This window comes from Mustela lutreola, chromosome 5 (assembly GCF_030435805.1).
Source record: "Mustela lutreola isolate mMusLut2 chromosome 5, mMusLut2.pri, whole genome shotgun sequence".
NCBI lineage: Eukaryota > Metazoa > Chordata > Mammalia > Carnivora > Mustelidae > Mustela > Mustela lutreola.
The window spans coordinates 135,510,984-135,538,908 of NC_081294.1; the positions used below are offsets into that span (position 1 = coordinate 135,510,984).

General features: G+C 34.8%; 1 protein-coding gene across 10 annotated transcripts in view; it reads left to right on the forward strand.

The window, feature by feature from the left end:
* APC (APC regulator of WNT signaling pathway) overlaps positions 1–27,925 on the forward strand; it is a 134,682-nt gene that overhangs the window by 44,945 nt on the left and 61,812 nt on the right. For 5 of the 10 annotated variants that reach the window (XM_059175661.1, XM_059175664.1, XM_059175667.1 and 2 more), the window contains exons 2-5: positions 5,159–5,311; positions 15,013–15,097; positions 16,029–16,230; positions 26,246–26,354. In XM_059175661.1, coding sequence (XP_059031644.1) covers positions 5,177–5,311; positions 15,013–15,097; positions 16,029–16,230; positions 26,246–26,354 — 531 coding nt within the window. In that variant the 5' untranslated portion in view covers positions 5,159–5,176. The remainder of the gene's footprint in view (positions 1–5,158; positions 5,312–15,012; positions 15,098–16,028; positions 16,231–26,245; positions 26,355–27,925) is intronic. The other 5 variants (XM_059175659.1, XM_059175663.1, XM_059175665.1 and 2 more) reach the window with 1 other exon arrangement.

A 27,925-nucleotide genomic window follows, 5' to 3' on the forward strand; every position in this document is an offset into this window, starting at 1 on the left:
TGTCTGCCTGTGCTCGCTCTCTCCCCTCTCTCTCTCTGATAAATAAATAAAATCTTAAAAAAAAAAAAAAAGATTTTATTTATTTGACAGACAGAGATCACAAGTAGGCAGAGAGGTAGGCAGAGAGAGAGGGAAGCAGGCTCCCGGCTGAGCAGAGAGCCTGACTCGGGGCTTGATCCCAGGACCCTGGGATCATGACCTGAGCCAAAGGCAGAGGCTTTAACCCACTGAGCCACCCAGGCGTCCTGCTGCCTCACACTTTTAAAGAAAAAATGAGATATATATATATATATATATATATATATATATATATATATGGCATATATGTGGGACACTTATACTACATAGCATATTGTAAGTATGCAATAAATGGTAGGCTTTCTGAGTTTCACATACCAAATACACAGAAAAGCACATGTATAGAGGATTTAAATGATAAAACTTTTTACACTTTTTCCTTTTTTTAAATTCCACTGGGATATTTATGAAAATTAATCATGTTCTTGATTACAAGACAAACCTTAAAAAAATTTTCCAGATAATAGCAGTTTTGTAGGCAGCAGTTGCCAATCAGTCTAATAAATAAGAAATTAGTAGCAATTAAAAAAATGACTCAGAAGTCATCTTATATACCTAATAATTAAGAAGGGTCTTCCATGTACCCCCAAACCAAAGAGGAAATCTATTGAAATTATAAATTATCAAGAAATAAAGAGAAAAATACTTATATGTAAAATGTGAAAAATGAACAAACTAGTAAAATCATAAAACGTGAACAAGTTATGGTTTATTGCAAGAATGGAGGAGGATGGGTCAAAATGAGAAAATCTTATAATTGACAGCAACAAATTAAAAGAAAAAACTGCATAAATCTATGTTATATCAAAAGGTGTTGTAAAAGCATTTAGAAACTACTCCTAATAAAAACTTAAAGGAAGGGGCCCTTGAATGGCTCAGGTAGTTAAGCCTCTGCCTTCAGCTTGGGTGTGATCCTAGAGTTCAGCTCCCTGCTCAGTGGGGAGTCTGTTTCCTCCTGTCCTTCTTCTCCTCCCTCTGCTCATGCTCTCTCTCTTTCTCTCTCTCTCAGTCTTTATCTAAAATAAGTAAATAAAATCTTCAAAACAAAAACAAAACCAACACAACGTTGGGGAGCCTGGGTGGCTCAGGGGGTTTGGCCTCTGTTGGCTATGGTTGTGATCTCACAGACTTGGGATCAAGTCCTGCAGCAGGCCATCTGCTCCTCAGGGAGCCTGCTTTCCACAGCCGCTGCCCCCCACCCACCTGCCTCTCTGCCTCCTTGTGATTTCTCCCTGTCAAATAAATAAATAAATAAATCTTAAAAAACCAAACCAAAACTTTATGAATTAACTTGGGGAAATGACATCTTCATGTTACTAAATCTTTAGGTACATGAACAAGATATGTTTATAGTTTTCCTCATATATGTTTTGGACTCTTTTTGTTCAGTTTATGCCTAAGTGTTTTATACTTCTAAAAATTATAAATAGGACCTGTCCTTCCATTTCATCTTCTATCTGATATCTCCTTTGTATATAAAGGAAAGATTTCTGTATATTTTGGACTTCACTAAATTACTCAATTATCTTATTATAGTAATATTTAGTTAATTTTTTCAGATATTCTAGGTATATAATTATGTCATCTGCCGATAGTATTCCTTTCTGATTTCATTCTTTAATTGTGCTGACTAGTGTAATGAGTAATAGTGGTAAAAATGGACTTCCCCTGACCTTAGGAAAAGATCTACTGTTTCCACATGTATTTCCAGCTGATATGGATCATATTAAAGAAGAGTCCTTTTAAATTCAGTGTTCTCAACAAGAGTGGGCATTGACTCTGCAGAACATATTTTCACCATCTTTGGCATAATCATTTTTTTTTTTCTGTGAAGATCTATTAGCATGTCAATTTTCTAATAGATTTTTATTGGAAATTTTGGATTTTCTATATCTTTGGGGTTTTGATAAATTACATTTTTTAGAAAACTTTTATGTTTTCAGATTTATTTGCATGCAGTTGAACGAAGTAGTCTTGTGATTCTTTGCTCTCTTTCTGTTGATATTTTCCTCTTACTGCCATCTAAAAGTGCTAGCAAATACATATTTTTTAATCCATCAAAACAAAACAATAAAAACAGTTCCACTAATTTAAAAAAAAGATCCCAAACTTCTTACATTATTGATAATAATGATTACTCCAGATTTAATTCTAACAATATTCTCTTGCCAGCCTAAAACTTTTTTTCCTACTTGCATTAATTTTTTAGGATACTTGTAAATTTGCTTTTCAGTGAACATTTGAATAAAGGTCTAAATAAGAGTCCCTTTGCTTTCTTCTCCCCTGCCCTACTCTTATGGGGTGAGGGTCTCTTTAGTGGACACCTTGACCCTACAGGAAAACAAATTGGGATGTTTCCATACTCTTATTAAAAAGTGAAAGATTGGGTGCCTGGGTGGCTCAGTGGGTTAAGCCGCTGCCTTCAGCTCAGGTCATGATCTCAGGGTCCTGGGATCGAGTCCCGCATCGGGCTCTTTGCTCAGCGGAGAGCCTGCTTCCTCCTCTCTCTCTCCGCCTGCCTCTCTGCCTACTTGTGATCTCTCTCTGTCAAATAAATAAATAAAATCTTTAAAAAAAAAAAAAAAAAGTGAAAGATTGAGGATTGGCCAGTTAGCTCAGGTGGTTAGAGCATGGTGCTAATGAAGTGAAAGATTCAGGCTTTCCCCATTTCATGCGTTAAATTTTGATTTTTTTAATGTTGAGTGACTTGCATGAAATTCTAATGATTGCACAAAAGGCTAATGTAAATTTATGATTTTTTGAATTTTGCATAAAGCAGTTTTGAGTTAGGGAAGGGTGGTTGCAACATCTTTAAAGTATACAAGGAAGTATTACTCAATGAAACATCTTCATTTTCTCATTAAATTATATGAAATACCATGCTTTCTAGAGCAGAAATGACTTAATGCTTGTGATTCTGTAGGGGGAAAGAAAAAATGTTCATATGTTCATATGTTTTGTCAGTTTGAAGGGTTGGGTTTTCCCCCCTCAATAAAGAGTACTTCGTCTCTGCTCATTTTGCCCATTTGTGATTGTGTAAGGTGATAACCTACATATCTTAACATACCTGTATATACCTCTTTCTCTGTGTTATTACCTTATATATTGTCTTATTGTTTTAGTGTAAAATTGCCTGTTAAAATTTTACTTGAAGTAAAGAATTTCAGGGCTTGGGGCGCCTGGGTGGCTTAGTCTTCAAGCCTAAGGGTCTGCTTTGGGCTCGGGTCATCCTGGGATGGAGCCCCAAATCAGGTTCCCTGCTCGACGTAAAGCCTGCTTCTCCTTCTCCCATTCCCCCTGCTTGTGTTCCCTCTCTCGCTGTGTCTCTCTCTGTCAAATAAATAAATAAAATCTTAAAAAAAAAAAAATTTTTTTCCAGGACTTTCATTATTAAATTCTGTCAGATTCCCCACTTCTGTTACATACCTTATAATGTGTTGTGTATATTCAGAACTGCTTGTTAATGGGATGACTTAAAAAGGATAAGTGATCATACCTATGAATTTCTCCTTCATTTTGAGATGTCTCTGTCCTTCTCAAGTAGCTGAATTACTTCTTTACCTCTTGTGTCTTGGTCAGAGGGCAGAAACTTATAACAATAGATTGATATTAGGTCTTACTAAGGAAGATATGTTACATGTGTATTTTTATAACATAATTTATATTTACATAGCACTTTTCAGCCTGCCTTTTCTTCCTTAGTTCTAACAGTATTCCTGTAAATTATATTTGTGCAATAGCAGATAACCATTTTACAAACGGTGAAATGAATTAAAATGAAGGGAGAAAGTAAACCATGACCAACCCTGAATTTGAGACCTAATTTAGTTTAAGTACAAATCTAGTTCTCATTGTTTTCAATCATAAAGACTTTTGTGAGTGATTGCCCACCTCCACTCACTTTCCTCCTCAGATGATGGTGGGTTGCATCAGATTTATCATTAACTCATTGAAGAAGTAGCTAGACCTGAGTCCTTTGATTTTCCCTTGTTAAAAGTTCTTCCAGTTGCTAAGCTCTTATACTGTTGTGACCAGCCAGTAGTGTTAGACCTGTCTGCCTTATTTTGTGTAGTGGATTTTATTACAGAAGAGTTTTCTTACGTCAAGATCTTTAAGTATTATTTATAAAAAAAAAAAAACTTCTGTAATGCTTTTTAGTATTTATTCCAAATTGAGTTTGGGATTAAACTAAAAAGAGAATCTGGGTCTTCTGAAATTGGTTAGTCTTAATCTAACTACTAGCATTCTCTAATTCATTCTAAGGACCTCTTACTACCTAGCTATCTTCTCTTTCTTTTCTCCCCTCTTCTTTCACAGTGATGTAATTAATTGCCAGACTCTGCCTCACATCTCTTTGATAATTTCTGCTTCTAAACTCATCCATTTTCTTTAAAACTCTTCTGGCCTCAGTTCTGAGCACAGTGGGTCTCAAGACCACATATGCTATAGCATGGCCTATTCATCTTTTTGAATAACTGTAATAGAACTTTATATTAGTAATTCTTATCATCTTCCTATCAAAAAGATTGAAGTCTCAAGTTAATGCTCTCCTTTGTATCCATTTTGTTATAGGCTGCATTTTTAATGAGGCCTTCTTGGAAGTTCAGAACTACTTTACCATGGATGATATTTAAGACTAGCTTTCTAACAAAGTGATAGAATGTAATACCCAATCTCATTAATTCATTCTGGCTTTAAAATTGTGTAACTGTTGAGCAAAATCTATAAGTAATGTTACCAATATGAGCTTCTTATCAATGATTACATTTCGTTACATAAGTTTTACCTATAAGACCAGTTAAAATATTTTTAAAAACTTGAAAAAAATTCTAGCCTTACAGAAATCTCATGCACCCATGAAGAAGCAAATGTAGTCAAGCATGACTGAGGGTCTCTTCTATTTTAGTTCTCCTTGTCTTCAGCTAAGACTCTAGTGTTTCATCCTCTTAGAAGGACAGTGCTGCTTGAACAATATTGTTATTAAATGTCTCCAGAGTTTTGTTTCTTTATCCCTTTCTTTGTAAACAAGCAGCCACGATATTTTTAGTAGTGAATTTCAAAATCCTTTTTAACCTTATAGGTCCAAGGGTAGCCAAGGATGGCTGCAGCTTCATATGATCAGTTGTTAAAGCAAGTTGAGGCACTGAAGATGGAGAACTCAAATCTTCGACAAGAGCTAGAAGATAATTCCAATCATCTTACAAAACTGGAAACTGAGGCATCTAATATGAAGGTATCAAGACTGTGACTTTTAATTGTAGTTTATCATTTTTATTCAGTATTCCCTCCTGTAAAGTTGGGGTTAGATACTTCGCTTACTTAAAAGTGTATTTTAAGTTAAGCAGCAATATGTAAACTCTTTCTTCGAAAGTTAGCGTGTATATTTTGAACGAAATGTATTAAATTAATCCAGTGAATCATAGAAAGAAAATAATTGTAAAAACCCAGTGGCTAGTTAATTTGTTCTTAGTTATTTTTAAGCTTAAAAATAAGAGACCAACTTTAGTATCACTATACTGAGGCTGGGCGTTCTGCATAGTTCATAGAAACTAGTTTCGCAACTTTAGAATATATCTCAGTTATTAAATACAGTCTTCCTCCTAACTTTCCCAAATCTTGTCTCCACTTAAGTACAAGAAAAACAGAATGCCCTACTGGGAATAGTCCAGAACTGAAAGTCAGTACCTGGTTCTATTCCTTGTTTTGCCACAAACCGAGCTGTATCACCTCTGGGTACCCTTCTGGACTTCCGGTGCCTTATTTGGAAAATATAAGCATCACACAAGCCTAGATGATTTCCATGGCTTTGTCCTGAAATTAGTTTGCCAAATAGCATTGAAAAGTTGTGATGACCTCCAAGAAAAGGTATAACATATTCAGTCTGCAGTGGGGAAGATATGTTCTAATTTCAGAATAATTGAGGTTAAAATTTTTGCTGTTTTAATTTCCAGTTACTTAGGCAGATTCCCTTCTCACTGAACTTAACTTTATAGATTTGGAGATCATCAACAAAACTGTTAACCTCTTAAAAATTCTTCCTGCTTTGTGTTGTTCTGCCCCTTGGCTGTTTAGCATCTGGGTGCCTGATGCTGTTTTTGCTGTCTGTTCACTACTCTTCTTCCTTATTCGTTGCTGTTTTCTTCTTGTTCTTTTTCTATGCATTTTGAGGTCTCTCTTATTCTTCAAGCTTCTGAGCTATTTTTGCTCTCCTTTTACTCTTTGTGGTCAGTATCATAACAGTTCAATCTTTTACTCATATGTACTATTCTGTCTTTCCATAAAAATTTCCATAAATCTTTTCTACTCTAATTGCCTATTTCTGTGGTTAAAAACTGTCCTCAGTGAGGACAGATCTCCAAGAGATACCTATCTCCAGTCCTTTCGGAAATAAGGTAGACTTTAAGCAAACATGTTTTCTCACTACAACTGTGGGTGACCTTAAAAACAGACAAATCAGTTATCTAATATTAAAAAAGAATAGTTTGCTATTTTAACACTGACCAACACAGTATATCTAAAATTATTGTACATGGCATGTGGTTTTAAAAGTTTAAAGATACAAAATGTAATTTTGTATTTTGTGTAATTCCCAACAGGACTACTCTTTTGTCTACTTTGGGAGGTATATTTTGCAAAGAATTCCTCTTGGTGGACCTATCTAGATGTTTCATAGTGCATGATTTTGAGATCCCTTTTTAATTTTTGCTTAACTACTTGAGCAAATTCAAAATTTTTGGGGGAGACATTTTAACCTACCTTAGACCCATCTCCATGCTGAATACGAATGTCTTGGAGTAAAAATACAAGTCAGACCCTAAAATTTCTTCAGTGTAATATCAGGTTGACCACTTATCCATGTGGTGTATCATATTGTACAGCATGAATATTGGCACTTAAGATATGTCTGAATTCAACCATGAATTGATAATTACTCAGCAAGTGCTTCTGCAGACATCCTTGAAAAACCATCCACTTATTTCTTTAGGTTTCATAGCAGTTACACCTTATAATGAAAATTTTTGTGTATCTCTCCTTAAGAGGATTTAAGCTGTCCAAAAGCGGGAACCAGACCATTTGTTTTGTCTTAGAATATTGATTTGGAGGGGCGCCTGGGTAGGTCAGTGGGTTAGGCCTCTGCCTTCGGCTCGGGTCGTGATCTCAGGGTTCTGGGATCGAGCCCCGCATCGGGCTCTCTGCCCAGCGGGGAGCCTGCTTCCCTCTCTCTCTCTGTCTGCCTCTCTGCCTGCTTGTGATCTCTCTGTCAAATAAATTAAAAATCTTAAAAAAAAAAAAAAAAAGAATCTTGATTTGGAAAAGGTACTTGGAAACATTGGCAGTTCCCACATTGGATTAAAGTTAATCCAAACCAGTGGTTATTTATACAAAATCACTTATTTTTCTTTGGAATACATCATATAATCTTAAATCCTATTTCCTGCTCATTAACCTGTTTACCCCAAAGAAAGGCAAGGAGGGTCCCCTTCAACTGGGTAATTTAAGGATTTCTGAAATTTATGCAGTAGTACCATCTAGTGGCAAAAAAGAATACCGTTTTGCTGTTGATTACAAGGCATTGATAAAAATAAACTATAAAATATTTTGTGTGTGTGACAGGGAAATATGTGTACAACTAATTAGGGAAATGTGTACCCTGGCTATGTATTTGAAAACATAAAGGAAATGTTAATTTTTTTAGGTCTAGTGACGGCATTGCAGTTGTGGTTAGAAAGAATCCCTGTTTAAATATATATCTGAATTCTTTATGGATGAAGTAATATGATGTCTGAGATTTATTCCCAAATGAATTTGAGTCAGGGAAGAGAATAGAGGAAGTGGGTATGAATATACATGAAACAAGATCATGAGTCGATCATTACTATGGTGGGATGTGAGGATACGTGGAAGATTGCTATAATATTCTCTATACTTATGTTTATATTTGACATTTTTTGTGGTAAAACTGTAGTAAAATAAAATAGAGATTTAATGGAAGTTAAATGACCCAGAATTAGATAAATGCAGAAGCTGTAGCTAAATCTAAAAGGAATTACATACTGTACTTTTAATTCGAGGGCTAGAACTCAACTTGATTTACTTTAAAATGCTGAGCATAGCAATAAGATAAATATGGTCATGTATAGATGTTAATCATTTAAACTGAAAGATTGTGGTATTAAAAAAATTATCTGTAGATAAATTATTAATGAACCACTTATGTCTTTGTTGTATTTTTGACAATGAAGTTTTATAAATTGTTCCATAACTGCAAAATCATATACATGTAGAATATCTTATTTTCAGAGTGTAAGAAGAAAACAGAAATAAAAACTCAGATGGACACATTTCATAATTTATTTCGAAGATATAATTATCAAATATACTTGTATTTGGTAATGAAAAGAATCTATAACTGATGTAATGACAAAAACAGAAGTGGATCAAGTAGCAGCCTCCTTGAAATGAGACAACTGCTCAATGATATTTTCTTTTCACTGTTATCTCCACAGAACATTTCATCTCTAATAAATAATCCTTTAATGTTTCTAGACTCTCAAAATATTAAAAAAAATAATGTGTAGTTATATAAATAATATTTAAAATCCAAACTTCCAGGTGGTATAAATACAAGTGAATATTCTCTCCTTCAAAATTACATATTAACGTTAAAAGCTGCTGTTTCTCTAAGTATGTTTAAAAATATTTTATTTGGAATTACTTTGCAGTTGTGTTGCATTTTTCTTTTTAAAAACTCTTTGAAATTAAGGACTACTTCTTTTAGATTGTATGCAATCCTCAGCCTCAGGCAATCTCTCCTACTGCAACAACTAAAAAACACTAGATAAAATACAAAAATCATACTTTAAAAGACCTTGGAGAACAGAACTGTGGAGTCATCAAGGACTGTATTAACTAAAATTCATAAGAGGAAAGAGCCCTTTCTAGAATAACTGACACTGCAGGAGATTTTCTTCCCCGGGATATTTATTAATTCTGAGCACAGGCTGCTGTTCATTGCTGGCACAAGCACGACTCCACTGGAGGAAGGAAACCATTGCAGGTTTCAAACATGCAGGTTGACAAACATGTGGCCAGATGTGAAGTATTGACATTTAGAGAAACTCCAAATGCATGGCTAGTTTTTCCATGGAACATTGGTTGAGTCTTGTGAAGGATGCTAGCAACAGAACTGGGAAAGCTAAATGTTAAAGGCAAAGTCCTGCCATGGGAAAGACCCATTACTTTCACACAAGAGGTATCCTCAAGATACTTGCCAAATTTTTAACTTTGTGGAGCAGGACGTTAAAGACCCAAGCCCTCTACCTCCACACGACAGAAATTTTAGGGTCTAAGGAGTCAGGCACCACCTGAGAATAAGGCTGAGTGAAACATTTTGTAGTCTTGCAGTGCTTGAGAGACATGGACCAGAGGGAAGGGGCCTGTTTTTCCTTTCAAGATAAATACCAGATTTGAGGGATGTATAGGGTAGTAGGTTAAGGGCTGAGAAGACAGGAACCTGTATCATTTTCAGTCTAAATTTAGAGGAGAGACACATTCATGGAACTTGGCAAGTCAAATCAAGTGTGAATTTTGCTTAAACTACACCTGCAGCCCATTTTTAGTTCCTGATTGGTTGGAGGACATAAGACCCCAGTGGTGGAAAGGGCAAACTCTAAAGGAAAATATGTCTTTAAGTCTGTCTTGTTCTGTATACATAATGATTGGCATACAGCTGAAATTTTCAAGAAATGCATGAAACGGGAAAAAGAGTGATCATTAAGAAAACAAATAGCTAATAGAAGCAAACCCAAGGGTAATCCAGATATTGGAATTAGCAAAAATTTTAATGTAGTTATTATATATGTCTTGAAAAAAGAAAAGATGTGAATAAAATAGATGAAAATCCAGAAAAGGTAGGCAAAGAATTATAGCCTATAATAGTCTAAAACTGGTGAATAGTTTTACCAATAACCTATTAGATGGACTTGTAAACACAGAATTAATAAACTAGTGACAAGATAAAAATTAGTGAATATGTAAAAAAAAAGTCTATAGAAAACATCCAAACTGAAGCACAGAAAGATAAAAAATGGGAATGAAAACAGTATGGGGCGCCTGAGTAGCTTAGTTAAGGATCTGACTTTTGATTTCTTTTTGGCTCAGTCATGATCACAGGGTGATGAGATGAGCCTTGCACTCAATGGGAAGTCTGCTTGAGATTCTCCCTCTCCCTTTGCACCTCCCCACCACTTGGGTGGGGTGGGTTTGTGTGCGCATGCGTGCTTTCTCTCTCTGGCTCTAAAATAAATAAATATTATATACAAACAGTATGTAAGAGTTATGGGGGACACAGGCAAATAGGGCAAATCTGAAGTCTCACATGGGACAGGGGAAGAAAATGGAGCAAAAGTAATATTTAAAGAGATAGCGGCTGTGATAATAGATTGGACTAGTCAACTAGCAGAAATAGAGTGGAAAAATGCTGCACCTAGATGGTTAGTTTATTTATGACCAAGGCATCCCTGCATTTCGGTGGGGAAAGGGTAGTCTTTTCAGTAAATGGTACAGGGGCAGTTAAATATTTGCATAAAGAAAAAGAAAAAAAGGAGCTCAGATCCCTACCTCATAATATATGCAAAAATTAATTCAAGATGGATTATAGACATAAGTGTGAAAGACAAAATAGTGGCTTCCAGAAGGAAACAGGGAACAGCTTCATGTTTTTAGAGTAGGCAAAAATTTCTTAAACAGATGACAAAGCACTAAACATAAAAGAAAAAATTGAGGGCACCTGGGTGGCTTAGTGGGTTAAGCCTCTGCCTTCCACGTAGGTCATGGTCTCAGGGTCCTGGGATCGAGCCCTGCATCGGGCTCTCTGCTTGGCGGGGAGCCTGCTTCCACCCTCTCTATGCCTGCCTCTCTGCCTACTTGTGATCTCTCTCTCTGTCAAAGAAATAAATAATTTAAAAAAAAAAAAAAGAAAAAAATTGATACATTAAAACCAAGACCTTTTGTAATGCTTTTAAAAGAAGATACAAGATAACATCTTTGTGACCTTGGGGTAGGCAAGATTTCTTAGGACACATAAAGGACTAAACATAAAAGAAAAAAGATACAAAATGGGCTTCGTCAAATTAAAAACTAAATTTAAATTAAAATCTTTTCAGAGGACTTTATCATGAAAATGAAAAAGCAAGTCATAGACTGGAAGAAAATATTTACAATACATATCCAGCAAAGATCTCAATACAGAATATCTAAAGGGTTTTTGTAAACCAATAACCAGAGAAGGTCCAGTTTTTAAAATATGGCCAAAAGCTTATAAAGACAATTCAAAAAGGGAGACAAATGGCCAGTAAACATAAAAGGGATTCTATATCCTTCAACATCAGGGAAGTACAAATGATATTTCTCTTTACTCAAATCACTAAAATTTAAAAGACTGATGATGTCAGCTGTGGAACATGAGGATGCTCATACATTGCTGGTAGGAGTATAAAATAGTACAGTCATGTTGGAAAACAGGCAGTTTTCTTTTAGAGTTAAATCCTTGACTTAGCATTGGAACTCCCGGATATGTACTCAAGAGAAGTGAATACATATATTTACTAAAAGATATGTGCGAGATTGTACATAGTAGCATTCTTTATAATAGCCTCTATCATCTGACAACCAAAATGTCCATCAAGTGGATAAAGGATAAATCAGTTGAGGCATAGTCATACAGTGGACTACTACACAGCATTAAAAACAATTAACTGATAACATACAGTAGCATGGATGTATCTCATATTTGGTGAGCAAAAAACATGGGATACAAAAGACTACATGTTATGTTTTTCCATTTATATGAAATTCACAAACATGCCAAACTAACTGAAAGTCTTAAAAAAATTTTTTTTAAACCTTAAATTTCAATAATATTATTTACCATTATGGTTACAACTTTTATCAATAGATTTCTAACAATATGTATAGAGACTTTTTTTAAAAACCCTTATTACAAGTTGTGCATATTTAATATTTTTAAAAATTGGGAAATAGGGGCAAATAAAAAGATACTAAGTCACCCATTAAAAATTCTTTTTTTCAATTCTTTTTAAATCAGAGGTTACCTGTGACAATGTACATATTTTTCTCTCTGCCCATTCTGTGCAGGCATGCATTTGATGGGATTTAGAAATTTAATATATTGTCATAATCTTTTCATATCATTAAATATTTGGTTATATTACAGTTGCATAGTATTCTATTGTATGGCCAATGCTATAAGTTTAATTGATTTTTATTGTTGGATGTCCAAGTTTACATGGCCTTTTAATTTGGTTTGATTTTTTTTTTTTAATTATTTTTAGTTTTGAAAAATTAGGTATATGTCAAGGGTATGCCAAGGATTTCCTTTTGTTGCTTTTGAACTTATACATCTTTGTACCTTTTCTAGAAACAGTATTTTTTGTAATACCCATTGTTGAAAAATTATAAAACAAAACAAAAAAATATTTCTTGTAACCCCACCTTCTTAGAATACTACTGTTAACATTTTGATGATTGTTTTCAGCATCAGTGTCATTAGGGAATTTGTTGAAAATGAGGTTTTTCAGTCTCCATCCCAGACTTAGTGAATGAACAGTCTGTATTTTAACTAGCACTTCAGGTGATTCTGATCCATACTGAAATTTCAAACCCACCATTGTAGACTTTGGAGAAGAATATTGTATGGAGACTTGATCAGAGCTATGCTTTAAAAGCCTTACTGTAAAAATAATAATAAAAATAAATAAAGTAAAATAAAATAAAAGTCTTACTCTGAACACAGAAGTCCAATGCAATAAGATTATTTTAGTAGTTTGGCAAATTAATAACCAGTATGGTGGCAGTAAGACTAGAAAAGAGATGGTTCTAAGAGAAACACTAGAGGTTGAATACAGAATTTGAAAACTGGTGATAGCAAGGAGTTCATGCTAAGGATTTGCATGTCTGGGGAAGAAAAGGCTTATTTATATTTAACTGACAAGATACAAGGCAAAGAACATATTGTAATGGCACAAAATGATAGTTCTAGACATTAACATAGGAAGTGCATATCATCCAGATGTAAAGCATGTATCAGTGAAATTGGGAAAGTGAATCTGAAGTTTGCAAGTGAGGTTAGAATTAGAGACATATAATGTGAAGTTATCTGTGGAAGGGTAGTTGTTTAATTGTAAGGCTGGGGAGTATAATTATAGAAATAGGGATAAGATGAAATGATCATTGAGGGACTATGAGTATTAACAGTGATGGATGGATGGAAGGAGAATTGGGATCCTGAAAAACACAGATAGCTTAGGATGATAGTTCTCGAACTTTACTGAAGCACTGATGTCCTGAAGTTTGTAGTAGATGTTGTAGAGCACTCTACATTCATTCAAAGATGGCATCGTGTATAAATTTGTTTCTTGTCCCACAGATGTGATACATTTCAGCCATAATAATCTGAATATGAGTATCAATCAGTTCCATGCTCTTGTATCTATTTATCGAAGCCTTTCAACCTCCCAACACGGTCTATTATTTGAAGGTCAGATCTTAAGACCACAGGCTAACATGGGCATTCTTTTTGTTGTTGTTGTTGTTGTTAAGATTTTTATCTATTTATTTGACAGTCAGAGGTCACAAGTAGGCAGAGAGGCAGGCAGGGAGGAGAGGGAAGCAGGCTCCCTGCTGAGTGGAGAGCCTGATGGAGGGCTCAATCCCAGGACCCCAGGATCACAACCCAAGCCAAAGGCAGAGGCCCAGCCCACTGAGACACCCAGGTGCCCCAAGACATTCTTTTTTTTTAAGATTTTATTTATTTTATTTGACAGAGAAAGAGAGAGAGAGATCACAAGTAGGCAGAGGCAGGCAGAGAGAGAGAGGAGGAAGCAGGCTCCCCGCTGAGCAGAGAGCCCGATGCGGGGCTCGATCCCAGGACCCTGAGATCATGACCTGAGCCGAAGGCAGAGGCTCAACCCACTGAGCCAACCAGGCACCCCAACATTCTTTTTTTTTTTTTTTTTAATGCCCATCACATCACCGTCAAGATAAGCCAATAAAATCTTTGCTGCATTCACTCACTTTTTGACAGATTTCCTTTTCAATCTGTTTATGATCATTTTTCATTTTGGAGAATACTACCCATATTTACAGGTCATAAATGTTCAAGAACATTGTTTTGCATTTGGAAACCTAATTGGCCAATAAGGACTTTGCTGGAAATTTGAATGGAATGCCCCAGAATATGAAAGCTATAACATAAATTATTATTAAGGCACATGCAAAAAACTGTTAGAAAATGACAGTTTCTAGCATTCTTTGAGGAAAATTAATCAAGAGAAGGATTTATATGGGAAAGGAAATAATGGCATCAGAAGTCAGGAGGCTGTGAGCATAGTTATTTCAATATCTGCTGAATATAAATCAGCATGCTAATAGTATATACTTACATATGGTATATAAAAGCTTGAATATGTATTAGGGTGTTAAATAAAACAGCATATTATAATTGTTAATTTGGTTTTTTTCATGGTCATGGTGGTGCAGGCTTCAGAGACATGGATTCTAAACACATATCTAGCTTTTACAGCTTCTATGGGGCTTTGAGTCTTGATTGACCCATATGAAAAATGAGAATAACTCACCTTGTTGTATGTTTTAAAAGTTAGGGATAATGTATCTTATGGAAACTCCATATAATCTCCATTATCTCAAAATATCACTGTTGTTAGGATATAATTCATTACTCATAATTAATAATAGATAATATATATGAAGTGCTTTACAGATTCAGATATATTTTCAGATTGATCTGAAACTTTTTTCCCCAGCACACCTAAATATCAAGAAACTTAGAATCATTCTATCTAGAATAATTATGTAGAATTTTGTCATGTTAATATATTGTGTTCTTTTTTGCAGGAAGTACTTAAACAACTACAAGGAAGTATTGAAGATGAAGCTATGGCTTCCTCTGGACAGATTGATTTATTAGAGCGTCTCAAAGGTAGATTTTTAAAAGGTGTTTTAAAATAATTTTTAAGCTCCAGTTGTCAGCTTTAGATGTGTATATCCAAATACAGGTTCTCTTGATTTGAATGTTACTTTCAGTTTTCCTGGTATAACAGCCTTATCTATTAGGATTTAGTTGTTAAAATACAGATATGTAAAATCTGTATTTACTTGTCATTCCTTCAGTTAAACATTTAACTGGCTTTAAATCAACTACTTTTAGATTCCTTGTTTGATCATTTTCAGCTCTTACTTTATCTTTCTAGTTATATAAGCTGATTATATGTAATTTTTGGTATAATTTTGAAAAAATAACTTTCTCACTTTATTGCTTAAAAATTCAAATACTAAAAAAACAGGGAAAGTGCTTGATTATTATAGTTGGAACTAGACTGAGAAATTATCTTTGAGTCCTCAAATATATTATTTTTTAGCAGGAATCTAAGGAAAGATATTTTGTCTGATTTTCCTTTAACATACTCCTTTTCCCCCTGACTCAAGCTACATTGGAGGGAAAGTTTAGTCATTCTCTTCCTAAATAATTGTTTGTTTAATCATGTGTATTTGTGGCTTCCTCTGTTAGAAATTCAAGTTGCAATGAACATTTTTTTTTAATGATTGGATATTTGTATTTATTGCAATTCTACCTGGAACCAGGAGTCAGTGAAAATCTCACAGCCTTAGCATTTGTGATAAAGATTCTCTGTTCCCTACATAAATTTGCTGCTCTATAGGTGCCATAATTTAGTACTTCTATAGGCTTTATGTAATATATATAATGTATATTAAATTATAAAATGAGTTCAAATTTAGAAGACTAAAATGTGAATCTTATATTTTATTTTTAAGACAATATAATTTTCTTACCAATATTTTAGACCACATAAAGCAACTGTTATATAAAAACTTATCTCTCTTTCATTTAGAACTTAACTTAGATAGCAGTAATTTCCCTGGAGTGAAACTACGGTCAAAAATGTCCCTCCGTTCTTATGGGAGCCGTGAAGGATCTGTATCTAGTCGTTCAGGAGAGTGCAGTCCTGTTCCTATGGGTTCATTTCCAAGAAGAGGGTTTGTAAATGGAAGCAGAGAAAATGCCGGTTATTTAGAAGAACTTGAAAAAGAGAGGTAACTTTTCTTCATTAACTTGTAAACTCCCATGTTTACTATCATTTTGTCATTTTGAAGCATGTGTGGCAAATAATCAGTAATACTTAAGAGCGAATTTTGTATTTATTTATTCAAAGATATAGTAGGTTACTGATCATACTTATATTAAATCTAAAGATGTAAAGAGGCAATATTAAATATGCAAATGTAAAGTAGACAATTCTTGGGCTTCTAAGAGATTTGTACTTTGTTATTTAAATACTTCAAATGCCCTGTACATTGAGTAAGTAAGCACGTGATCACAATAGTTATGTCACAGTAAACATGTAACTGATTTATTTTTTTAAGATTTTATTTATTTATTTGTCAGAGAGAGAGAGCACACACAAGCAGGCAGAATGGTAGGCAGAGGTAGCGAGAGAGGTAGGCTCCCCACAGAGCAAGAAGCCCGATGCGGGACTCGATGCCAGGACCCTGGGATCATGACCTGAGCTGAAGGCAGTGGCTTAACCAACTGAGCCACCCAGGTGTCCCCATGTAACTGATTTTTAATTGAGCTTCTTGTTACCTTTTGGAATAAATTCAGTAACTAGAGAGCCAGTATGAGGTAACTGTTTCCATTAGGAAAAGCCTATTACAAGTGGCTACCTATGTAACATTTCTTAATTTATCAGTTTCAGTGTCTTAAAAAACATTGCTTAATATATATTATCTGGTTTCTCACAGCTTATTTATTAATTCTTCTCTTAACTGAAGTTAAAATGATCTCACTACAAATAAGAATATGTATCATTTTCAAGAACTTTGTCAAGTGTTGTGTAAAAGATTATGAATTCCTTAATGCATGAATAATGTTTTTTAATACTCCTAAAATTCTATTAAACATTCAAGAATATTAAAATATATAAACATTACATACTGGCTCTGGGACCTTGGTCATGTCATTAAATTTTCTGTCATTTTCTTCTATAAAATAGGGATATGGTTCTAAATTACCCAGTTTTACAAAGTGGTTATTAGTATAAAAAATGTCCGGCATATCTAAGTAAAAGGCAAAAGACCTTTTACTGCTTTCTGGTTTTAGGTGTGTCCATCTGTAAAAATAGGGTAATCTTCTGGACCAGAAGTAATGTAAAGCTTGCTTTCATCTTGAGTTTACTGAGTCTCTGTATCATCCCTTGAAGTAGGACTGTTTCTGTCTGACAGTATAGGAAACACTATTGTGAATAATAAGAAGCTAACAGTCCATCTCTGTCCTCTTTGAGCTCTATGAAGACACAAAGGATGTGTGAGGGTACTCCTTTTCCTAGAAACTTGCTTTGCTTTCGTGTAGATAAAGTCCCAAGTTTATTCGCAGATAAGAGACTTGTTACTTTGTTACTTAAATACTTCAAATGCCCTGTACATTGAGTAAGTAAGCATGTGATCACAATAGTTATGTCACAGTAAACACGTAACTGATTTATTTTTTTAAGATTTTATTTATTTATTTGTCATATATAGTTCTGATATATCTTGGGATCTCTTGGTTCTCACTGTGTTGGAGGGAGGTAAATTGAGTCCTTGCATATACAACAGTATCATTACTTTGCTCTCATGCTCAATTGATAGTTTAGATAGGTCTAGGCTCAAACTCATTTACCTTCTTCATTGTCAGTGTCTTTGATGAGAAATTTAATACCAATCTGATTCTCATTCCTTTGAAGGTTGCCATTTTTCTTCTTTAGAAGCCTTTAGAATGCCTCAGTATATGAGTTTTCTTCATTCATTGTACTGGGTACTCACTGTGTCCTATTAATCTGGAAGTTTATTTTCTTCAGCTTTTGAAAATTCTGTTATGTTATTTCTTTGACAATTTTCTCCTCTGTTTTTTCACTCTTTATTTCTTTCCCTCTCTTAAATCATAGATACACTCTCTGTCTCTCTTTTTTTTTTTTTTCTTGTTATCTATATTGCCCAAGATAAGTGTTAGGAAGTAGTTAAGCCACGGTTCAAACCCAGCTGCACAGCTTTATAACCATTTTGAACCTCAGTTTTCCAGTCCAAAGAGTGAGCCTAAGAATAATTACCTCAAAGGGTGTAGTGAAGATTAAATTAGGTTTTAAAAAAATACTTAGCAGTATGTCTAATACTTAGAACATTCAATAAATGTAAACTGTTATCATGTTAGCTATTTTCTCATTTAACAAGTATTTATTAAATGCTTAGTACATATGTTCCATGCTCTTTTAGGTGACCCTAAGTTAGCTCGAGGACTAAGACAACACAAAATTTACATTTTTAAAGAAGACTCTTAACAATCACTAAAAACCTCTAAACCCTAAAGACCTACCTTCCTCGGGATTTAGACCTGTTTTCATTTCTGAGCCTTAAACACTGTGGTCAACCACTATCATTTAACCACTTGTTAACATTATGTCTCAAAACACTGTAACCTTGACTTCCCCAGAGCGTTTTACCATAGTTCCACTTTAAACATGACAGTTAACAGCTTGTCCCTGTTCTTGGCAGCCTCCCTATCACTCTTCAACCACCACTAACATTGGCCTATCAGTTTAAGCACTTATGACACCCAGCTCTTACTTAATGAGCCTATTTATTTGAGAATAAACAGAGGAAATAGTAGCATCACCATTTGTTCCCCACCTAAGTCCTGGTAGGTCCTGCAGGTTCTCCCAGGGAGCGCTGAAAAATAGAATCAGAGCACATCTTTGTGCCAGCTTGTGAAAGGAGTTTAGGCATTCTGCAGTGCTTTCTCCTGCTTCTGTTTCAGAAATGGGAGAGAAGAGGCAGCTTCCCATTGGTCTGCACTACCCCCAAGGTTGCTATATCATAAGCAGGGACTTAATGTCTTCCCATGGATTCCCTCACTGCTGAATTTGCCACATCAAAAATGAAGGCTTCTTTCTTTCTTTTTTTTTTTTTTAATTGTTTCTCAGTAAAGGAAAGGGAATTTTAGCAAGACTATAACCTGCCACATACTCACATGCATGCATATTTTGCAAAACAGTAAGATCAAACAGAATTTTAAAGTAACAGTATTAGAGTGGCGATCATCTCTGTAAACGAGCAAACTCCAGAAGCAATAGTAGAAAATATCCACAAATTTGACTACAAAAAAATCAAAATTTTTTACATGACAGAAACATTATAAACAAAATTAAAAGACAAGTGATAAACACAGAAAATACATACCAACAAAGTAGAATTTTTTTTTTTTTGAGTGAAAATTTAGGACCTTGCGCTTTTTTTTTTTTAAAGTGTTTTATGTTATCTTAGTCACCATTCAGTACATCATTAGTTTTTGATGTAGTGTTCTATGATTCATTGTTTGCATATAACACCCAGTGCTCCATGCAGTATGTGCCTTCCTTAATACCCTTCACCGGGCTCACCCATCCCTCCATCCCCCTCCCCTCTAAAACTTCAAGAGTCCATTGTCTCTCATGGTTTGTCTCCCCTTCTGATCCCCCCGGCTTCATTTCTCCCTTCCTTCTCCTAATTTCCTCCATTCTATTATGTTCTACAAATAAGTGAAACCATATGATAACTGTCTTTCACTGTTTGACTGATTTCACTTAGCATAATCTCCTCCAGTCCCATCCATGTTGAGGCAAATGTTGGGTACTCATCCTTTCTGATCTGAGTAATATTCCATTGTATGTAGGGACCACATCTTCTTTATCCATTTGTCTATTGAGGGGCATCTTGGCTTCTTCCACAGTTTGGCTACTGTGGACATTGCTGCTATGAACACTGGGGTGCATATGGCCCTACATCTGTATCTTTGGGATAAATACCCAGTAGTGCAATTGCTGGGTTATAGGGTAGCTCTGTTTTTAACTTTTTGAGGAAACTTCACGTTGTTTTCCAAAGTGGCTGTACCAAACTGCTTTCTCACCAAAAGTGTAAGAGGGTTCCCTTTCTGCACAACCTCTCCAACATTTGTCGTTTCTTGTCTTGTCAATTTTTGCCATTCTAATTAGTGTAAGGTGGTATCTCAATATGGTTTTGATTTTAATTTTCCTGATGGCTAATGATGTTCAACATTTTTTCATGTGTCTGTTAGCCATCTGTATGTCTTCTATGGAGAGGTGTCTGTTCATGTGTTCTGCCCATTTTTTGAGTTGATTATCTGTTTTGTGTATGTTGAATTTGAGAAGTTCTTTATAGATCTTGGATTCCAGCCCTTTATCTCTAGAGTCATTTGCAAATATCTTCTCCCATTCCATGGATTGCCTCTTTGTTTCGTTGACTGTTTTCTTTACTTTTTATCTTGAAGCTTTTTATCTTGAAGTCCCAAAAGTTCATTTTTGCTTTTGTTTCCCTTGCCTTTGGAGATGTATTTTGAAAGAAGTTGCTGTTGCTGATGTCGAAGAGGTTACTCCCTATGTTTTTCTCTAGGATTTTGATCTTTTCCTGTCTCACAATGAAGTCTTTCATCCATTGAGAGTTTATCTTTTGTGTATGCTGTAAGAGAATGGTCATGTTTCATTCTTCTGTATACAGCTGTCCAGTATTCCCAGCAGCATTTATTGAAGAGACTGTCTTTTTCCATTGGATAATTTTTCCTGCTTTGTCAAAGATTAGTTGACCCTAGCGTTGAGAGTTTATATCTGGGCTCTCTATTGTATTCCATTGATTAATGAGTCTGTTTTTGTGCCAGTACCATGCTGTCTTGATAATCACAGCTTTGTAATATAGCTTGAAATAAGGCAGCCTGGTGCTCCCAGCTTTGTTTTTCTTTTTCAACATTTCCTTGGCAATTTGGAGTCTTTTCTGGTTCCATATGAATTTTAGGATTGTTTGTTCCAGCGCTTTGAAAAATGCCGTTGGTATTTTGATCAGGATGGCATTGAAAGTATAGATTGCTCTGGGCAGCATAGACATTGTAACTGTTTTCCCTTCTTTTTATGTCTTCTTCAACTTCCTTCATAAGCGTTCTGTAGTTTGTAGAGTATAGATCCTTTACTTCTTTGGTTAGGTTTATTCTAAGGTGTCTTAAGGTTGTTGGTGCTATTGTAAATGGAACCCGTTCTCTAATCTCTGTGTCTACAGTTACATTCTTAGTGTGTGTATAGGAAAGCAACTGATTTCTGTGCATTGATTTTGTATCCTGCCACATTACTGAATTGCTATATGAGTTCTAGTAATTTTGGGATGAAGTTTTTTGGGATTTCCACATAAAGTATCATGTCTTCTTTGCCAATTTGAATACCTTTTATTTCTTTTTGTTGTCTGATTGCTGTTGCCAGGATTTCCAGTACTATGTTGAACAGTAAGGGCAAGAGGGGACATCCTTGTCCTGTTTCTGATCTTAAGGGAAAGACTCTCAGCTTTTCCTCATTGAGAATAATATTCACTGTGTGTTTTTTATAGATGATTTTTATGAAATTGAAGAATCTTGCCTCTCTCCCTACACTCTGAAGAGTTTTAATCAGTAAAGGATGATATATTTTGTCAGATGCTTTTTCTGCATCAATTGAGAGGACCATGTGGTTCTTGTCTTTTCTCTGCCAGGTTGCTTAATTTATTGGCATTAGTTGTTGATAATAATTTCTCATAATTGTTTCTGTTTCATTGGTGTTGGTCATGATCTCTCCCCTTTCATTCATAATTTCACCAATTTGGTCCTTTCTCTTCTTTTGGATAAGTCTGACCAGTGGTTTATCGCTCTTACTAGTTCTTTCAAAGAACCAGCTTCTGGTTTTGTTGATCTACTCTACTGTATTTCTGGTTTCTAATTCATTGATCTCTGCTCTAATCTCAACTATTTCTCTTCTTATGCATGGCTTGGGCTTTATTTTTGTTGTTCTTTATCCAGTTCTTTAAGGTGTAAAGTTAATTTGTATATTTTGGATTTTTCTATTTTTTTGAGCCAGCCTTGGAGGGCTATGTATTTCCCCCATAGGAGCTGCCTTTGCAGTCTTGGACCAGTGTGTTTTCGTTCTCAGTGGTTTCCATGAATTGTTTAAGTTCTTTGATTTCCTGGTTGACCCAGACATTCTTAAGCGGGATGGTATTTAGCTTCCATGGGTTTGAATTTCTTTCAAGTTTTCTTGTGATAGAGTTCTAGCTTCAAAGCGTTGTGGTCTGAGAATATGCAGGGAATAATCTCAGTCTTTTGGTATCGGTTGAGACCTGATTTGTGACCCAGTATGGGGTCTGTTCTGGAGAAAGTTCCATGTGCATTCGAGAAGAATTCTGTTATTTAGGGTGGAATGTTCTGATATATCTATGAGGTCCATCTGGTCCAGTTTGTCATTCAAAGTTCTTGTTTCTTTGTTGATTTTCTGCTCAGATGATGTCTGTTGCTGAGAGTGGAGTGTTGCTACTATTAGCATGTTTTTGTCAATATGTCTTATTTTGGTTGAATTGGCTTATGTAGTTGGCTGCTCCTATGTTGGGGGCATAGATAATTTACAATTGTCAGATCCTCTTGTTGCATAGACCCTTTAAGCATGATATAGTGTCCTTCTGTATCTCTAACTACAGTCTTTAGCTTAAAATCTAATTTGTCTGTTTGGGGATTGCTACCCCAGCTTTCTTTTGAGGTCCATTGGCATGAAAGATGGTTCTCCATCCCTTTACTTTCAGTCTGGACGTATCTTGGGGTTCAAAATTAATCTCTTGTAGACAAATATGGATGGGTCATGTCTTTTTATCCATTCTGCAACCCTGTACCATTTCATGGGAGCATTTAGGCCATTCATGCTGAGAGTGATTCTTGAAAGTTATAATTTTATTGTCATCATGTTGCCTGTGAAGTCCTTGTTTCTAAAGGTTGTCTCTGTAAATTTCAGTTCTTTATCACTCTTGGGGTCTTTCTCCTTTTATAGAACTTCCCCTTAGTATTTCTTGCAGGGCCAGCTTTGTGGTCACATATTCCAAGATCAAGATTATCGTACAGAGGGAAGAGCATCAGAATAATGTCAGACCTATCCTAATAATGCCAGAGACCTAGCAAGCCAGAAGGGTCTGGCAAGACATATTCAGGATACTAAAAGAGAAGAGCATGCAGCCAAGGATACTTTATCTAGGAAGGCTGTCATTCAGAATGGATGGAGAGATTAGAAGCTTCCAAAACCAACAGAAACTAAAAGAATATGTGACCACCAAGCTAGCCCTGCAAGAAATATTAGTGGGGTTCTTCTAGTATATCATTATCCATGGCATTTTACTCCCAATATAATAGTGCATCACCTTATATGCTCTTGTTTTCAAATGACTTATATATTTATATACAGTTGAGCCTTAAACAACATGAGGGTTAGGGACACCAATCCCCATCCCCCACTCCTCCTTCATACCTCAGGTCCAAGTGCTGGAGATACTCTCAGATATATCTTCTTACATCTCAGGTGATTTTGTGGGTGTTCAGAATGGTCTGGTAGATATCCAGCTCAATTTAGGGGACTAGTTGAAATAGAGTCCCCTACTCCTCCACCATCTTTTCTCCTCCAGTACAATCATTCTTAATATAGTTGAGATTCTATAAATAAGTAAGAAAAAATTATAGACAAGGAACACAAATGACATTTAAAGTTGAAAAAAAATGCTTAACCTTACACTAAAAGAAATAAAATTTAAACCATATGATATATTGTTTTAAAAAACTGAATATGCAAAAATAAATTGATGAAACATTTATATTGGTGAAAGTGGTATGGGCATAAATTGGTACAATATCTAATAAGAGCAATAAGTTAAAAATGTACATACCCTAGGAGTTTATCTTACATATATGCTTGCACATTTGTGAAATAGGGTTATGTATAAGCAGATGCAGTGCAGCATTGTTGATAATAGCAAAGGATTAGAAAGACCCTAAATGCCCTCTAAAATGAAACTAATCATAGTGTGTCCCATTATGGATTCATGCACACTGTACAACTATCAAAAATATGTAGGACCTTTTTATGTTCTGGCACAGAATAATCTCCCAAGATAGACTTTTTAAGTGAAAAACAAATTTAATAGGATAATACATAAAGTAATATGCTACTGCTCCTGTTTAAAAATGTACATGTAAGTATGCACATAGATCTTTGCCATTTTAACAGAATCTCTGTGGAATATATACAATAAAATGATAATAGGTGTCACTTTGGGAAAGAACCACATGATAAGAAATCACAGACTTTTTGTACCTACCGAGTCTTATCCCATGAACACCTTTATTTTGCATTTATGTTTAAAATGGTAAGATATAGAGTAACTTGATAGAGAATGTTATTGAGGACATTGATTGGGTTGTTTAGGAGTTACAGAGCAAATCCATCTTCAAATTCCAAACTAGAAAAAATTTCTCTCTCTCAGAATAACTTGTTATTAGTACACAGTGACTACATTTTTTAAAGTTTCTGCAACTAATCTTTTCTTTTTTTTTTTAAATTCTAATATAGTTAACATATAGTTAACATATAGTGTTATGTTAGTTTCAGGTATACAATATATAGTGATTTGCCAATTCTGTACATTAGTCAGTGCTCATCAGGATAGATGTGCTCTTAATCTCCTTCACCTATTCCACCCATCCCCCTACCAGCTTTCCCTCTGGTAACCATCAGTTAATTCGCTACTATTTGTTTGTCTTTGTATGTTGTGTTCCTTAAATTCCACTTGAGTGAAATCATATGGGATTTTTCCTTTTTGACCAACTTATTTCACCTAGCATTATACTGTCTAGATCCAGCCATGCTGTTGCAAGTGGCAAGATCTCATTCCTTTTTATTTTTTTTTTTTATTTTTTTTTTTTTTTCTTTTTATAGCTGAGTAATATTCCATAGTAGTCGTGTGTGTGTGTGTGTGTGTGTGTGTGTGTGTGTATTTGGGTATGCTTTTATGTATCTATAAAGAAGGTGTGAGTGTACATACATATATATCTATTCTTCTTTATCCATTCATCTATTGATGGACCCATGGATTGCTTCCATGATTTTGCTATCATAAATAATGCTGTAGTAAACATAGGAGTGCATGTATCTTTTTAAATTAGCGTTTTCGAGGGGAAGGCTCCATAGCTCAGGGGTTAGAGCACTGGTCTTGTAAATTAGCGTTTTCGTATTCTTAACTTTTTGAGGAAACTCCATTCTGTTTTCCACAGCAGCTGTGCAATTTTACATTCCCCCCAGCAGTGTACAAGGATACCTTTTTCTCCCCATCCTCACCAACACTTGTTTCTTGTGTTTTTGACTTTAGCCATTCTGACACATATGAGGTGATATCTTATTGTAGTTTTGATTTGCATTTCCTTGATGATGAGTGATGTTGAGCATCTTTTCATGTGTCTCTCGGCCATCTGGATATCTTCTTTGAAGAAGTGCACAGTGACAAAGTATTTCTTACTATTTTGGCTCTGAGAAGTTGAAAGCCACATCTGTGTCCAGTGCAGTGATATCCTATTCTCTAGGTTTATTTTTTGTATAATTACTGCTTTTCCTTATTCCTCTATTACATTTTTTATTCTTTATTAATTTTGTGTTTTGTTATATCTGTACTTTTTTCTGTAAACCATGATCATATTTTTAGACTGCAAATACAGTGAAGAAAGCCTTTGAAATGTAAATATTCTCGTAATAAATGTAATAAATACAAATATTCTAGTAAGGATATTGAATATCTTGGGTAAAAAAGTGAAAACTTTTTGATATTCAAATTTTATTGATTATAATATTCTAAGTAGTACCTTCAAAAGTCCACTTATTCATTATTAATACTTCGGTTTAAATAGAGAACATGACAATTACAACTGTTAAGAATTATTGTTATGGGGGCACCTGGGTGGCTCAGTGGGTTAAAGCCTCTGCCTTCAGCTCAGGTCATGATCCCAGGGTCCTGGGATCGAGCCCCACGTCCGGCTCTCTGCTCCGCAGGGAACCTGCTTTCTCCCCTCTCTCTGCCTGCCTCTCTGCCTACTTGTGATTTCTCTCTCTCTGTCAAATAAATAAAATCTTTAAAAAAAAAAAAAAGAATTATTGTTATGTACTCTATTAGCATTGCGTAAACTTACCTTTTTTTTAAAAAAAACCAGATCATTACTTCTTGCTGATCTTGACAAAGAAGAAAAGGAAAAAGACTGGTATTATGCTCAACTTCAGAATCTCACCAAAAGAATAGATAGTCTCCCTTTAACCGAAAATGTAAGTAACTTAGCATTATGACCTATTTTAGGGCTTTAATAACTTCAGTCTTTTAAAAGTATCTGTGTTATTCATTTAAAAAATTCAGGATGATTACATTTTTTACTTATTTGTAAACTCTAATATGCTTTATCTTTATCTTAACTTTAAACTCAAATATATAATAACTAATGACTTAACTGACTTTACAAACTTTTTGTTTGTAAAGGTGATAAAACTTCATTATGCTCAAGCAAATATTTATTTTAAGCCCCCAATTAAGCAAATCTGTTAAGATTGAATTCTGTAGGACTCAGGATTCAACTTGGCAACTGGCTTTTTATTCTGTCTGTTGAATTACCAAACATACTCTGTAGAAATGTTTATTACCATCTATCTTTTGAACCACATTATATGCCATATAGTTTTTGCAATAAAAGTATCTTTGAGGATTATTTGAGTGCTGTTCTAGTTATTATAAATGACAAGATCTTTTGGCAAGGGTCTTAGGACTTTTTGTAAGTACTAAAATGTGTTTGTTTTGCTAATGTAACTATGTGAAAAAGAATTTACTCTTGGCAGCCTTTCCTTCCCCACCCAAACTCTCATGTCAGCCATTTTATTCATGGGGTGACACATGTAAGAACATTTCTGAATGTTCTGCAATACATTAATAATTTTAAACACAATTGTATTTTAACTGATTGTTGTTGATAAATATTTCTTAAAAATTTTAAAAAGAGGAAAAAATAGGGTAATTAAAATATATTGTCCTCTGTTAGATTTTTCATTTTCTAATAACACTTTTGAGAGGACATAATAAATGAAAAACAAAAGTAGAAAGAGGGAACATTTTGAAAACATAAACCTAGCCGGATTTCCTGACTGGGCATTGTCTGGCAGAACTAGAACCAGAAGCTTATATGCATAGTCTCCTAGAACAATCAGACAAGGTTTTGAGAGGAAAAGAATGGATCCCTTTTCCTGACAATGTCCTTGACATCTTCCTGGGAGTTAAAGAGACCCAGATAGTGAAAGAACAGTTAATGAAGAGTTCTTAGATTAGGAACCCAAGAAGGTTTGGTGGGATTTATACTCTTAAATTTAAGAAATACTTAAGCATAGTTTTGCTCCCATTCACATTGATAATTAGAATATACAAAATTTAGAGTTCAATTGTCTGCATGCAGTCAGGTTTAGGAAAGAGCTCAGATGTATGTGATAGCTTGAGAGCAGTTGGTTAATAATCTGAAACAGATCAGTTGTCAAATAAATTGTTCCCATATTTATTACATAATCACATTTCTTTAATAGGATATATAAGACATTATAGACCATTTGGCAACATTACCAAGTATAAACTGTTGTGTGTCATAAATATTTTTTAATTTCATGAATTCTGCATTTATATTGGGAAGCAAGTTTCCATATGGAAATATTATCAAGATATTAGACATTACTTTTAAAACATCAGATCTAAACCACATTATTACAATATACTTTGTCACATTCAACTTTTTTTTTTGCAGGGGTTTTGGGAAGTGAAGGGTAAGTAAGTGGAGTTAAAGCTGGCTCACTGGGAATTAGAAATA